This window comes from Helianthus annuus, chromosome 13, assembly GCF_002127325.2.
Source record: "Helianthus annuus cultivar XRQ/B chromosome 13, HanXRQr2.0-SUNRISE, whole genome shotgun sequence".
NCBI lineage: Eukaryota > Viridiplantae > Streptophyta > Magnoliopsida > Asterales > Asteraceae > Helianthus > Helianthus annuus.
This window is the reverse complement of record NC_035445.2, coordinates 124417049-124430661: the sequence shown is the minus strand read 5'-3', so window position 1 is coordinate 124430661 and position 13613 is coordinate 124417049. Positions and strand designations below refer to the sequence as shown.

General features: G+C 33.5%; 1 protein-coding gene across 2 annotated transcripts; it reads right to left on the bottom strand.

Annotated features, from left to right (window-relative positions):
* Positions 1-202: 202 nt before the first annotated feature.
* On the bottom strand, positions 203-12193 carry LOC110899226 (probable polyamine transporter At1g31830). Of its 2 annotated transcripts, none has more exons than XM_022146104.2 (2): positions 11920-12193; positions 203-1770 (listed from the first exon to the last, which is right to left on the bottom strand). In XM_022146104.2, exons 1-2 carry the CDS (start codon positions 12094-12096, stop codon positions 301-303), a joined length of 1647 nt encoding a protein of 548 aa, XP_022001796.1. In that variant the 5' UTR covers positions 12097-12193; the 3' UTR covers positions 203-300. The 2 variants fall into 2 exon arrangements, with proteins under 2 accessions (XP_022001796.1, XP_022001797.1); XM_022146105.2 differs by lacking the exon at positions 11920-12193 and adding an exon at positions 2758-2871.
* Between the last annotated feature and the right edge of the window lie 1420 nt (positions 12194-13613).

Below are 13613 nucleotides of genomic sequence, written 5' to 3'. Positions count from 1 at the left end.
TCAATCGACCCATATATAAGTAAACGGATCAAAGTATCCACCTCTAGAAGCTATAATCTTTCACAAAACAAGCCACCCGTCGAGACATTACCACAAGCTAGAGGTCGGTTAAACTTGTTTGCGATCATAGTCATCGGTCACAGATACCTACATGTTTAGCTGCATTGTTATAAGTTATAACTTATAAGTTATAATTTCCTACTTTGAACACAAAAGGCTACTAAACTTTTAACACCAAAAAACATAAAAACTGTCATCATACAACAGAATATAAACAAGCTCTCAACCACATTGATGTCACTACTCACTAAGACACAAAGACTCATCATTCTCATCAACATTATGCAGGTCCGGAAGATCAGCACTAGTCGAGAATCTGACCCATCTTTTCTTCTCGACATACTTGAGGAACGGCTGCAAAACAAGCCCGAAAAGTATAGCAAAAACGCTTATTGCCATGACCTTAAGCGTTGACAGAGCCAAAACCACACAAATTAATATGGTTGGAGGAACGCACATAAGAACCGCACCAACGGTTCCAACCGGTATCTTATAAGGCCGGCTAACGGCTGGATACAACATTCTTAACCGCACAAAGGCTATAAACTCCAAGATCATACCGAAACAGTAAAGAAAGTTTTCTGCCGCCACAATCTCTTGAAACGTCAACTGTGAAAGCAAAACCACACCCGAAGCCGAAAATAATATCCCGATTACCGGGGTCCCGTAACGGGATCGTTTAGCGAAAAACTCGGGAAGCATACCGCGCTCCGCCATACCGAGAAGTTGAAACGAGTCGCTACTCATTTCGGTTACAAACATTCCCATGTTTGACATGGCGGCACCCGCCTGGACCCACCATCTCAACCACACACCACCGACGATTTTTGCGATATCCGAAAAATACCCGTCGGTCCAAAGGTCGCGGTCGAGGGGGACCGCCCCGGTCCCGATAAGCAGAGGGAAAAAGTAGCCGCAAATGACGAATATCAAAGCATAGAACAAAGCCTTCGGGAGTGTCTTTTTCGGGTTATCGACCTCACCCGCTAACGTACTTATCGAGTCCCAATAGTTCAGATTCCAAAACAATGTGTTTAAGTACAAATTCCAATCTATGATATGTAAGTCAACCACGAGCCATCTCGCCGGGTCTATTTTGGGAACCGAAACGAACCCCATAATTACAAACGGGAGGATCGAAAAGACTCCTAAAAGAACCGCAACCCACCCGACAATCGTCAAGCCCCTGAAGTTCATATAAGTCAACGCAACAGTCAAACCTATTACAGCTAGGATTCGCGGATACCCGTCGCCTAAAGCCGGGAAACCCGATTTCAAATAATCAAGAAACAGAACCGGGTATAACGCGTTATCGATGACCCCACTAAGCCATTTCATCCAACCTTGTTGAAACCCCCAATACTGACCTAACGCAGACGACACCCAAACGACATAACCGCCATCTTCCGGAAACATCGTGCCCATTTCGGCAGTTATTAAAGCTTCGGGTACACTCCATATAAATGGGAAGACTAAGAACCCGACAAGAGCTAAAAGCGGGCCGGCTGCCTTAACGCTATCCTCGACACCAAACGGGCCCCCGGATACCTCGTAGAATATGAGAAAAATTAGGGGCAGAAGCGAGATTTTTTTGTAACTGTGACAGGGATTTGTTCTAGGAGAATGTTGTTCTTCGTTGATCCCTGCGTATTCTACGTTATATCCTCCCATGGGTATGGATGTTTGTTTGTTAGTTGTGATCCTCAGTTTCTGCATTTAGTTACGAAATGAGGTCAGAATGTGAATTTAAGCTGCAGAAATATAAAAAAGATTGAAGCTTTAACAAGTAACAAACAAGAAGATAACAAGGTTATGACTATATTCTTCACTGCTTGATTTTAAATAAACATGAGACGCTCTGAGGCGTTTAGGTCCCGACTTGGTTTTGAAAAGCGTTAAGCACACTGAGGCGATAGGGTACTGTGCAGAGGCACAAAGCGCAAAAGCGTACCGCTTTTTGTACACTACACGCAAGGTGTTTGTATAAGAAAGTTATATTTCCTATAGGGTTTTAGCATCCCAGCCCGAAACTTGGCAATAGATAACCTAAAAGGCCATTTATACAAACCACCTGATATGGAAAAACTCTCCATGCACATGAGGTGCGCGCCTCACCTATGGTTTTTCTACAACATGCGCCTGAAACCTTCTGATTGTCTAAGGCGAACCATCTTGCACTTGACGCCTATGTGTGCCTCATGCGCACATTTTAAAACCCGGGGCCCCGAAAGCTGAGGCGCGAAAGTACAACCAGAAATTGCATCTCTCTCATGTCTTTTACATTTCAGTTACTTTATCAAGTAATTCATTTTTTTTCTTTTAATTACTAAATAAAACTTAAAAAAGTTGACTAGTCAACACAAGGATCAAACTTAAACAACAAGTGACCAAAGTTGACCAAAACTGAAGAAACAGTTGACCAGTTCAAAAACCTTGAGATTAACACAAAGTTGATGATACATACAATCAGCTATACGCAAAGTTACATTGATCACCATTAATTAGGTCAACTCTATCAAGTATTTCAGATCTATCAAACAAAATTAACTACTTTCAAATCGCAGAATCCATGTAACCTAATTAATTTGGTAAGATGATGCATATAGATACAATCGATGCTGGCAGTTACGAACATTAACTTATAAAAAATGGAGTTTAGATATAAAAGAAATATAGGGTTAGAATATATATACGAACCATGAACAGGTGACGATGATATTAATGGGGTTTTGTTAGCTTCTTCCCAGGTAATCGGCCATCGGAGAGAAAGAGGGCGTGGCAAGATGGGGTAAACAGAATCTAAAGTCAAGTACTCAAGTGTTTGTTTTAATAAGCATGATTAATATCTTTTTTTGTTTTTTTTTTTTAAATAATAATAATAAATCAACTTAGGCTCGTTGTAATGGACGGCGTCCAGTAGTGAAGAATATGTAGTTGTATATAAATTTTTTAATATATACGTTTTCAATCAACCTCTGATTCTATAGAAATCATGGTTGCAAAAGTTGCTAGGCGTTCCCTAGTCTTTGAGAGTACTCGGGAGTATTCGGGAAGTACTCGGCCTAGGCGGAGATTACTCGGGGAGTAATTGGCCTAGGCGAACAATACTCGGGCCTCGGCAGCTGACCTTGTAGCGAGTACTCGGGGAGTACTCGGAGCCTAGGCGGGACTTTTACAACTTAGAAATATTTGGGCATATATGTTTTTGACCTTGCGGTCAGAAATCTCAAGTTTCGTCACTGACGCTAGTGACCTAGAATCTTCTATTAAATAAACCAAATTGTCCAAACATTGTCAATTATATTGTTCTTGTGGTTTTTTTATTTAAAATTTGTTTTTTGTTAAATGGGCTCGTTTAATATCATGTAAATAAGGTTCTAAGCACGATAAATATGTCTGTAAGTTTATATTTATAATTATCGTCTGTTTAGTAATATTGTTTATTCTTATAGACAAACTATACTAATACATTTGTCTTTACATTTATTATTGTTAATGACCTTGTAGTTGAGGAGTACAAAGGTGTTGAAAATGTATTGAGAGTTCTAACACTATCGTGGACAAAATGTGTAGATCTAGAAGGGTTGTGTGAGCTTGCCATTTCATACCTAAGTTTAAATGTTAACATTTATAAATCACAACTAAATTTTTTATCTTTAAGAAAGTATGTACTTTAATATAATATAATAGGTTATTATTATGGTTATTACTTTCTTCAAGTCTAAAGAAAAATACTAAACTATTAATAAACAAACATGATATAAATGCATTTATAAATTTCACATATTAACGTAAAAAAATATTTGAAATTTGAGCTATGATGGAGGTAAAGTTTTATATTTCTTGGAAGTATAATATATAATAAGAAATTATTTAATTTTAAAAGTTTTAATTAAAACAATAAATAAGTAGTTTATTTTGTTTTATATCATAAAACATGTGGCTAAACTCTTTAATGTTCATCCAAAAGAAATAAAGATCAAAGAAAATTGTTAGAAAATGCAACTATAAATACCAAATAATGTGACAATGTGACTGATCAAAGTTTATTACAGATTAAATAAAAAGAAATCCAATCTATCATGTTTATGTGATTTACTGATTTATCAAAATATATGTAAGTATCATGTCATCGTGTTTATCCATATGACAGAATAACTATATGTTAATGAACATTCTTAAACATCTTTTGATAAAATAATTCAAAATCGTTTATTATGATCACTAGATTTATCACCTGCCGCAATGCGGCGGGGGATTCAATAGTTATATATCATGTTAGATGAAAGGAAAATGTTTCTCACATGACCACGAGCCTGTATGTAAAACCAAGGAAAAAATAACTAAATCGATCTCTGACTCGCACGTTGCGATAGACCTATCAAATGGGGAAAAATAGACGCGCTGCGACGGACATGTCAAACAGGAAAAAATAGATGAAAAGACGTTGAACCCCACACGCACGTTGCGGCGTGTTAAGTCAGAAATTTAGAACGACACGTTAAACGGAGAACTTATGAAAGATGAAAAGTATATAAGAGACTAAAGTTGAAAGTAAAAAAATGTTGAGATTAAATTGCAAAAGATGAAAAGTTTTGGATTGAAAGTAAAAAAAATTAAAGGGGTTAAATTGCAAAAGATGAAAACTTTTGAATTAGAAGTGAAAAATCAAATTAATCAAAGGGGTTAAAATACCAAAGATTGAAACTTTAGACTTAAATTGCCAAAGATTGAAACTTTAGAGTTAAAAAATAAATCAATTAAACAAAAGAGATAAATAGATTTAGTTAAATTGATGTTTAATATTATTATTATTATTATTTAATAAAAGAGATAAATAAGAAAATAAGTTGTGAAAAATTACTAAAGAGTGACACGTGTCCAAAAATGATTTTTGTTTATTAGTATAGAAAGATACTCATAAAAGTTCATGTTTACCAAATAACACTTATAGTTATATGTATATATTACTTTACTATTGTATTAATTAAATTGTATATTACTATCATTAATTGTAGTACTATTTATTATTAGTATTGTTTTATTCAAACCGACCACATACCATCATCATCTTTTAACCATGCCACCCATCAATATCATATGACCCCGTTTCACTCAAACTTCCATAGACTAAAGCATAATCGGTGAAACCCCACACCAGTGGCGGAACCAGAAATTTTGATCCGGAGGGTCAATATATATATATATATATATATATATATGCTAGTGTATAATAATAATAATAATTATTATTATTATTATTTTAATATATAAAAAGTCAGTAAAAGCTAAAAGAATGATAAATTAAAAATTTTTGACATTTTCTAAATTAAATGAAATAAATGAAGGGGAAAAAATAAATACTGAAACACATACCATTATTATTTATATATACTTTTTTATCACTTTTAAAAGAAGGGAGCATAGTACAACTACTATGTTGACTAGTAGATCGTAGGCTTTTTTTTATTACATGCTTTAACTTGCACCTTCTCCAATGTATCATCTTCTTCACTTTCATTTCAGCTGCAACTATGGCACCTCTCGGAATTTTTTCCGGTGATCGTTCTTTTGCACTTTTTTCTTTATTCTTTTCGCTTCATTTATTTGTCAACTGAAAATCTAAGGGGTCAAGATACAAAAACTCAATAGGATGACTGATTAAAGGTTACATGACCGGCCAGCGACCGGAGGGTCAACGGACCCTCCGGACCCCCCTTAGTTCCGCCACTGCCCCACACCAATATAGATAAACTAATCCATATATATATATATATATATATAGGGGAAGGTTCAAATGAAAATCACTAGTTAACGCGAAAACTCGAAAACTAATTAAAAAAAGCCAAAAAAACATGCAAAAAATTTTTTTTTTAAAAAAATTTTTTTTTCAATCAAATTTTCGCAGGTTTTTTATTAAAAAAAAAATTTCAAAAAAAAAAAAAAAAAAAAAATTTTTGTGTAGTGCACATGTGTAATACTGCACATGTGTCTGTGTACTACACATGTGTATTATTACACATGTGCACTACACAAATTTTTTTTTTTTTTTTTTTTTTTTGAAAAAAAAGTTTTTTTTTATATATAAAAACTAGCGATTTTTATTAAAAAAATTGAAAAAAAAAAAAAAAAATTTTTGTGTGTTTTTTAGGCTTTTTTTAGTTAGTTTTCGAGTTTTCGCGTTAAAAGTGGTTTTCATTTGAACCATCCCCTATATATATATATATATATATATATATAGGGTAAGGTTCATGCGAGAACCACCTTTATTGCGAGAACCGCGAGAACCAATGTGAACACAAGCTAAAATAGCTAAAAAAACCCTAAAAAAACCTAACCCCCACCCCCCACCCCCAAAAACCTAAACCCCCCCACCCCCCCCCCCCAAAAAAAAACCTAACCCCCCCCCTCCCCCAAAAACCTAACCCCCCCCCCCCCCAAGCTAAATGCTAAAAACTAAAACCCTCAAAAAACCTAAAAAAAAACCTAACCCCCCCCCCCCCAAAACCTAAACCCCCCTCCCCACCCCCCAAAAACCTAAACCCCCCCCCCCCCCCCAAGCTAAAATGCTAAAAACTAAACCCCCCAAAAAACCTAAAAAATCTAAAAAAATAAAAAAAAATCAAAAAAAAATCTAAACTTTTTTTTTTATTTTTTTACTATTTTTTATGTTCAAATCGCTACTTTTAGTAGCCAAAAAAAAAATTTTTTTTTTTTAAAAAAAAATTAAAAAAAAAGGTTTTTTTTTTGGATACTAAAAGTAGCGATTTTTATATAAAAATAGTAAAAAAATAAAAAAAAATTTTTTGAGTGTTTTTTAGATTTTTTTAGGTATTACTGTTTGTGTTCACACTGGTTCTCGCGGTTCTCGCAATAAAGGGTGGTTCCTAACGGATCTTTGTCCTATATATATATATATATATATATATATATATATATATATATATCGTATGTATATAATATAGGGGGAAGGATCCACTAAAAAGTGGATTTTCCCTGAGTAGCCTAAGAAGGATTGTGATGATGACATGTAGCACTCCTAATAAGTAGGAATGAATGGCAATTTGGTCCTTATAAATAGTCGTGAGAAGGACATGTGACACCCTTTTTGTTTTTTAAAAATACAACAAAAAAAATCTAGTACAAAAAAATCCAGCACAAAAAATCTAGTACAAAAAAATATAGCACGAAAAATGTAGTACAAAAAATATAGCACAAAAAAATATAGTACAAAAAAATATAGCACGAAAAAATTCAGCAAAAAAATGTAGTACAAAAAAATCCAGCACAAAAAAAATGAGAAAAAAAAATTTTAAGACAAAAAAATTCAACACAAAAAATTTAGCACAAAAATATAGTACAAAAATCCAGCACAAAAAAATATTATACAACATAGAAATACAACACATTTTAGTGGGTTTTTTTAGTCTTCATATTTTATATAGCAATATGGTACTCAAATTAAAGATAAAAAACGCTTGATTTTACGGTGAAATTTTTATGAAAAAATAATATCGTATAAAAAAGTTATGAACGTTTAAAAAATGAGGGTGGAATATGCATGTGTCTTGCATGTGGAGAGAGAAAGTCCATAAATATGATTTTCCCAAGATACCCTTGCACTCCTCCTTTCTCTTACACTTTCATCTCAACCATTGATTTGAAAAATGAATGGTTAAGATTGCTTCTCATCCTACTTAGGTAAAACAAACTTTTTATTTGATCTTACTCCTATAATGTAGTGTCAAATTTGATGTTTTAATTTAATTATATATCTAATAGTTACCCTTGTATTAGTATAGTATTTTTATTACTTTATCTCAATTTCTTTTATATAAAAAAGGAAACAACACAATGTTTAATATGTAATGTGTACATTAAAATTATATATTATAGAATATTGTATAACAATTATGTCAGTAATCGAATGACAAATTTGATATGGTATCATTTATATCCTATTAGAGCATCTCCAACGACGTGTTTAGATATAATTCGAAACCTAGGTGGAAGTAAGAGGATAGAGAAATGGAGGAGAGAGGGTAAAAAAAAAAAAAACGAAAACTTGTCTATAAAATTAAGACATCTTCGTTTAGGAAGAAAAAGAAATTGAAAGGACGAGAGAGGGTGTGATAATGCTTATGTGAAGAACACAACCCATCCACCCACCCATGTCCCTCTTCCTCTTCTTTATTGGGTGTTTTTTTAACAACAAGCTAACTTTTAACAACAAACTAACTACTCATAAATACTTCATTTTACTTTTAACGAAACTAGAACCCTTACCACTTAGATCATGTGTAGTGAGACATTATCATAATGTCCTCTTGGGTATGAAGTGACATGTGACATATGGGCCATTATGAGAGGTGAACGTAAAAAGGGGTGTAGTGGTATAATGACTTATAAGGCTGTGCGGTATGGAGTACGTCCCCATACCCGTCGAGGACCGGTGCCGACGGAACACCATCCCCCCCCCCCCGGTCCCCGTCCTCTCCGTCGGGGTCTTGACGTTTGAGACGATCCAAAATTGGTGGGCCCCCATTGATTTATGACCGTTAAAAAAATTAAATTCAACTTTTAATTTAAAAAGTAACGGCTATATTTAAATTAAATACCAGTATATTTGGAACAACGCTTAAAACGAACTAGAAGACCACATGGAGGACGAAGACTAGTAGCTTTTTTTAATATATTAGAATTTTTTTAAGTTTATGTTTTTTTAGTCTATGTTTTTTTAAGTTTATGTAATGTTTTTTATTATTAATGAAAATATTTTGTTAATTTATTTGTTAAATGTTAAAAAAAATAGAAGATTAAAAAAATAAAAAACATAAAAGTGATGGGGTAGGATCATCTAGGACCATCCTCTCATTTCCACTAGTTTTGTGGGATGGACCATCATTGGGAGGACTATAATGTGGCGCATACGTGGCGGATTATCCTCCAAGGAAGGATGGGCACCATACCCTCTAGCCTTATCCCAACAATGATTACTCAATTATTATCTTTTTAGAAAAATAACACAAATAATATTATCATAAATGAGTTGGAAATTTCTTATTGGTCAAATCAAGTTTGAGGAGCCGCGCTTGAGGAAACGCCTAACACAACTTTTTGGACAAAAACGCCCAGGAGAGGTGTGTGGGGCGTTTTGAGGCATTATGGGCCAAAACATGCCCAAATAACTCACCACTACGGGTGGTCTCATTACGAGGGGACTACACTTTAGTTAATGAACTATCAACAATTAATGCTTAATCTGTTTTAATTAACTATCAACAATCAATGCTTAATCTATTTTAATTAACTATTAGCACGTGCTAAAAATCTTCAAACCTTCTATATAATCCTTATTGTTCTTGCAAGAGCCAACATCAGCTATTGATACTAATCATGAGATTTAGTAAAGTAACCACATAAAATAACATCATAATTATCTTAATATTTCATGTTATCAATTATAATATGATATTACACTTAATAAATCGTTATTTGCCAATAAATAACACAAAACATACATTTGAGAAAATATATTGTTCTTTAATGACATAAAAACTGAAAAATACTTTTACTGAGTTTAGTGACCAAATTGAAAACTATAAAATATAAAATAAAACATCTTGTAGTTTTATAATATCCAACTTTATAAAAATATTGATTGCTATTTAAAACTAAACAACAAAAATATCAAGATATGACGTGAGAAAATACGTCACTTGAGTTGTAACTCAATGGTAAAAAGGGAAAGTCTCTTACCATATAGATAAGGTGTAAAAAAGTGTAGTTTATAGTAGTTAAAAAAATATATATTTCCTAAAAACTAAAAATAAAAGGTTTTTCTTTTTATATAGATTGAAGTTTAATCATGAAAGCCTTCCACGAGAGCACGCTTATATCACTTTGAGGTTATGACTTTTGAGTATCTAATAATCATTCATAACCCTTAAAGCGTCTTATTCATGTTCAATGTCCATTTAATTTTTTTTATTTTTTTTTAACGGCAAATTTGGATTACTGACGGACCACTGGAGTATCATTGTGCCACCAGTAGAACCACCCGATCATATCCATCTCCAGTAGGCAATAATGCCTATACACCAATTCAGGAGGAAACCCAATAAATATGAGAAAAACCCCCTTTGTGGGAATCGAACCCATGACCTATTGGTCATAAGTCTTAACCCACCCCCAAAATACCACTAGGCTATAATGCCATGAGTATGTCCATTTAAATTAAACTATTAGATGACTTTTTATATAAATATTATTTTGAGTAAACTTCCGTTTTGCTCCCTGTGGTTTGGTCACTCTAACGGTTTTGCTCCAAACCTTTAAAAATAGTCATTTTACTCCCTGATGTCTCAGTTTTTTTACCAGTTTGCTCCCCGCCTCTAACTCCATTCAAATTGTTTGTTTTTCCATTTTGCTCCCCCCAGGGAGCAAACTGGCAACAAAACCAAAACATCAGGAAGTAAAATGGCTATTTTTAAAGGTTTGGGGCAAAACCGTTAAAGTGACCAAACCACAGGGAGCAAAACTGAAGTTTACTCTATTATTTTTTTTCATATTAACTATCAAATCAAGTATTCTTTTTTCTTATAAAACCTTTAAAATGTTTCTTAAAAAGAGACCAAATAAATATAGAAGATTTGATTTTCATATATAAAAATTATATATTGAAACAAAAACTAAAAAGAGAATTTGTACACTATAACTAATATTGTTAACGCCTCGTACACCGCCTAGAGGGCGCCAAAAAAGCTCCAAAGAGGGGTTGTGACTTGTGAGTGGAATAGTGAGCATGAAAAGAGATACTTGGTGGCGATTTAGGTGAACCAATGAGAACCATCCATTTGGAGGGAGGGGATTTAGAAGCCTTCACCTCACACCACCCAGTTTTATTGAGTTTTTTTTGAACGACGTATAGTTAAGATGACGCTAACCGGATTAGTAGTTAGTATGTTAGTATTAAAATCCACATGCCTGGATTTGACCCAGGACCTTAAGAGAAGCAAAGTGTCTCACCTCCTCCTTGACCACTAGACCAAAAAATCATTGGTAGTTATGTGTTTTCAACTAACAAAATGTTGAGAAATATTTATATGCCAATATTCTACTAGTTATATTTATATGATTTTTTTTGTAATATTTTTTTTAATCTTAAAAACCATCACTCAAATCTTGTAACGTTCGATAAACTTAATTAAAATACATTTTCATACGTAGAGAGATGATTTTTTGTTAGCGTGTATGCCATGTAAGGTTCTTGCTAACGTGTATGCTATATGTAGTTATCTACTGACGTGTAACACTGTCTTACGACACTTTTACCGCTTTACAAAAGTTCTCATGTCAATATACTTACACACCTTAAATCTCATTTTATCAAATTTTGATGAGATTATATTGCATACCTAATCTATGTGAATATACTTACACACCTTAAATCTCTTTTTATCAAAATTTTGATGAGATTATATTGCACATCTAATCTCTTTTATAAAAGTCCTCAAGAGAAATTAGTGATGTCCTTTACAAATAAAAAAGATTAGAAGTTTAAATTTTGTACAGTGCTAGTTGTGGTGTATTTATGTTAAAAAATATTTAAATCGCTGTTCAAGAAAATATTAAAGAAAAATAAATATAATTACCAATATTGTTAAAATGTTAAGCATTTCAAATTATGAAAAAAAAAAGTTTTTTTTATAGTATTTAACTCAAAATCAATACATAAAATTTATAAGATCATGATTAAATGCATTCTCGTTTTTTGAAGCAGGATACACAATATTTTATTTTAATTAAAATACAAGTAATAAATTTGCATGCTAAAGAAAGAGATAAGAAAGTGATCACCTGATCATCCACCTTGCCGGTGCAATCTCCGGAGCCTTTTTCCGATGAAGCCACCGGACTTGTTTTTGCCGGTACACCGGTGGTGATAGTGACCTCACTGATCCCATGAGCCGAACACTTGGTCGGTGAAGCCGGTTTTCGAACTTGTTGATCTGAAACTTGTTTATGATGATCCATAGATGCAATGAGTGTTTGTTTCAGAACAACTTTTTGCAAGGGAGAAATCGATTTTGGGTCGATGTTGGAGCGGAGTGTAATTTTGTTATACTCACCCGTCATGAATAATAATGAGCGAGTATTGTCAATTAAGTTACATAAGTTGTCCTCTAGGAGTTTCTTATTTTACATTTATTGCTCGTAACTATTTATATATTGTCATTTTCTTCCAAACGTGTAGAGTTAATTCTAATCTTATATCCAACTAGTTATTTTCCGCCCGCGCGTTGCGGCGGGACCCAATGACTACAAAAGACATGTCAGCAACGGCAAATAGATACCGAATATCAAAACATAAATAAAATGATGTGGTAAGGATAATCACTCCGTCATAAAAAACGATTTTAAATAACCTAATATATAATAATAGGACCCACACGTCCTACACGTTGGAAATTCGGTTGTTTTCAGTTCAGTTATTACGGTGCTAACATGTTAAAATATGGATGAGCTCGGTACCGGTAATGCCAGCGAAAGTACCGATTCGGAAAATCATCGAAATTAGGTATCGGCACCGAAAATGCTCGGTACAATACGGTATGGTATTTGAAGGTAAAAATCAATAAATACATGTATGATGCTGGACCGGTGTCGAACCGAAAGTAACGATTCTGAAAATGCCAAAAGGTGGGTACCAAATTGGTACCGAAAATAATTTGTTATAGTAAATTTGGTACCGATACGATACCGGTTCGTTTACAGGATTTGATACGATTTGCTCATCAATATTCTAAATATCCAAGTTAATTTTTACATGCTACAATTCATTCATTACAGAAAAAGACAAAAAAGAAAGCAAAATAAGTTGTTGTGTATATAAAACCTCATTCAAACGAAATACAGTTTACTTACTGTGTGTATGAAAAGTAATCTAAACGGTGCAATTACTTACATTGATGCATTGCTACAGGATTTGATGAGCTCGGTACCAACCGGTACCGAAAATACCGTTACCGAAATCCCCAAAAGTGGGTAACTGGTACCGAATATACCTAGTATGGTACGGTTCGATACCGGTCGGTACTGGTACGACACCGGTATTTGAGGGTAAAAACCGGTGAATACCTGTGCAGAACCGGTACCGAAAATACACCGGTTTGATAAATTTGAGACCGATACCTATACCCGATACCATTTGCTCATCTCTTAATTATGTTACTATTCATTCCATTCTAATTTTAAATAATTATATTATTATATAATTCTAATTCTAATTCTAATTCTAATTCTAATTTAATATTAAACTACTGTTTATTTAGTTTAAATATCATATATTAATAATAATTTATCATATATTAATAATATTAATAATTGGTGTTCCATTCTTGGTATCATACATGTTACTTGTTAGTTGTAATCGAGTTTGCAAGCATGATCATGAGTATTTGGTATAGGGATGTGCAAAATGGACCTGGTACCGGTACCGAACCGGTACCAATACCGAATTTATCGAACCGGGTACTTTTTCGGTACTGATT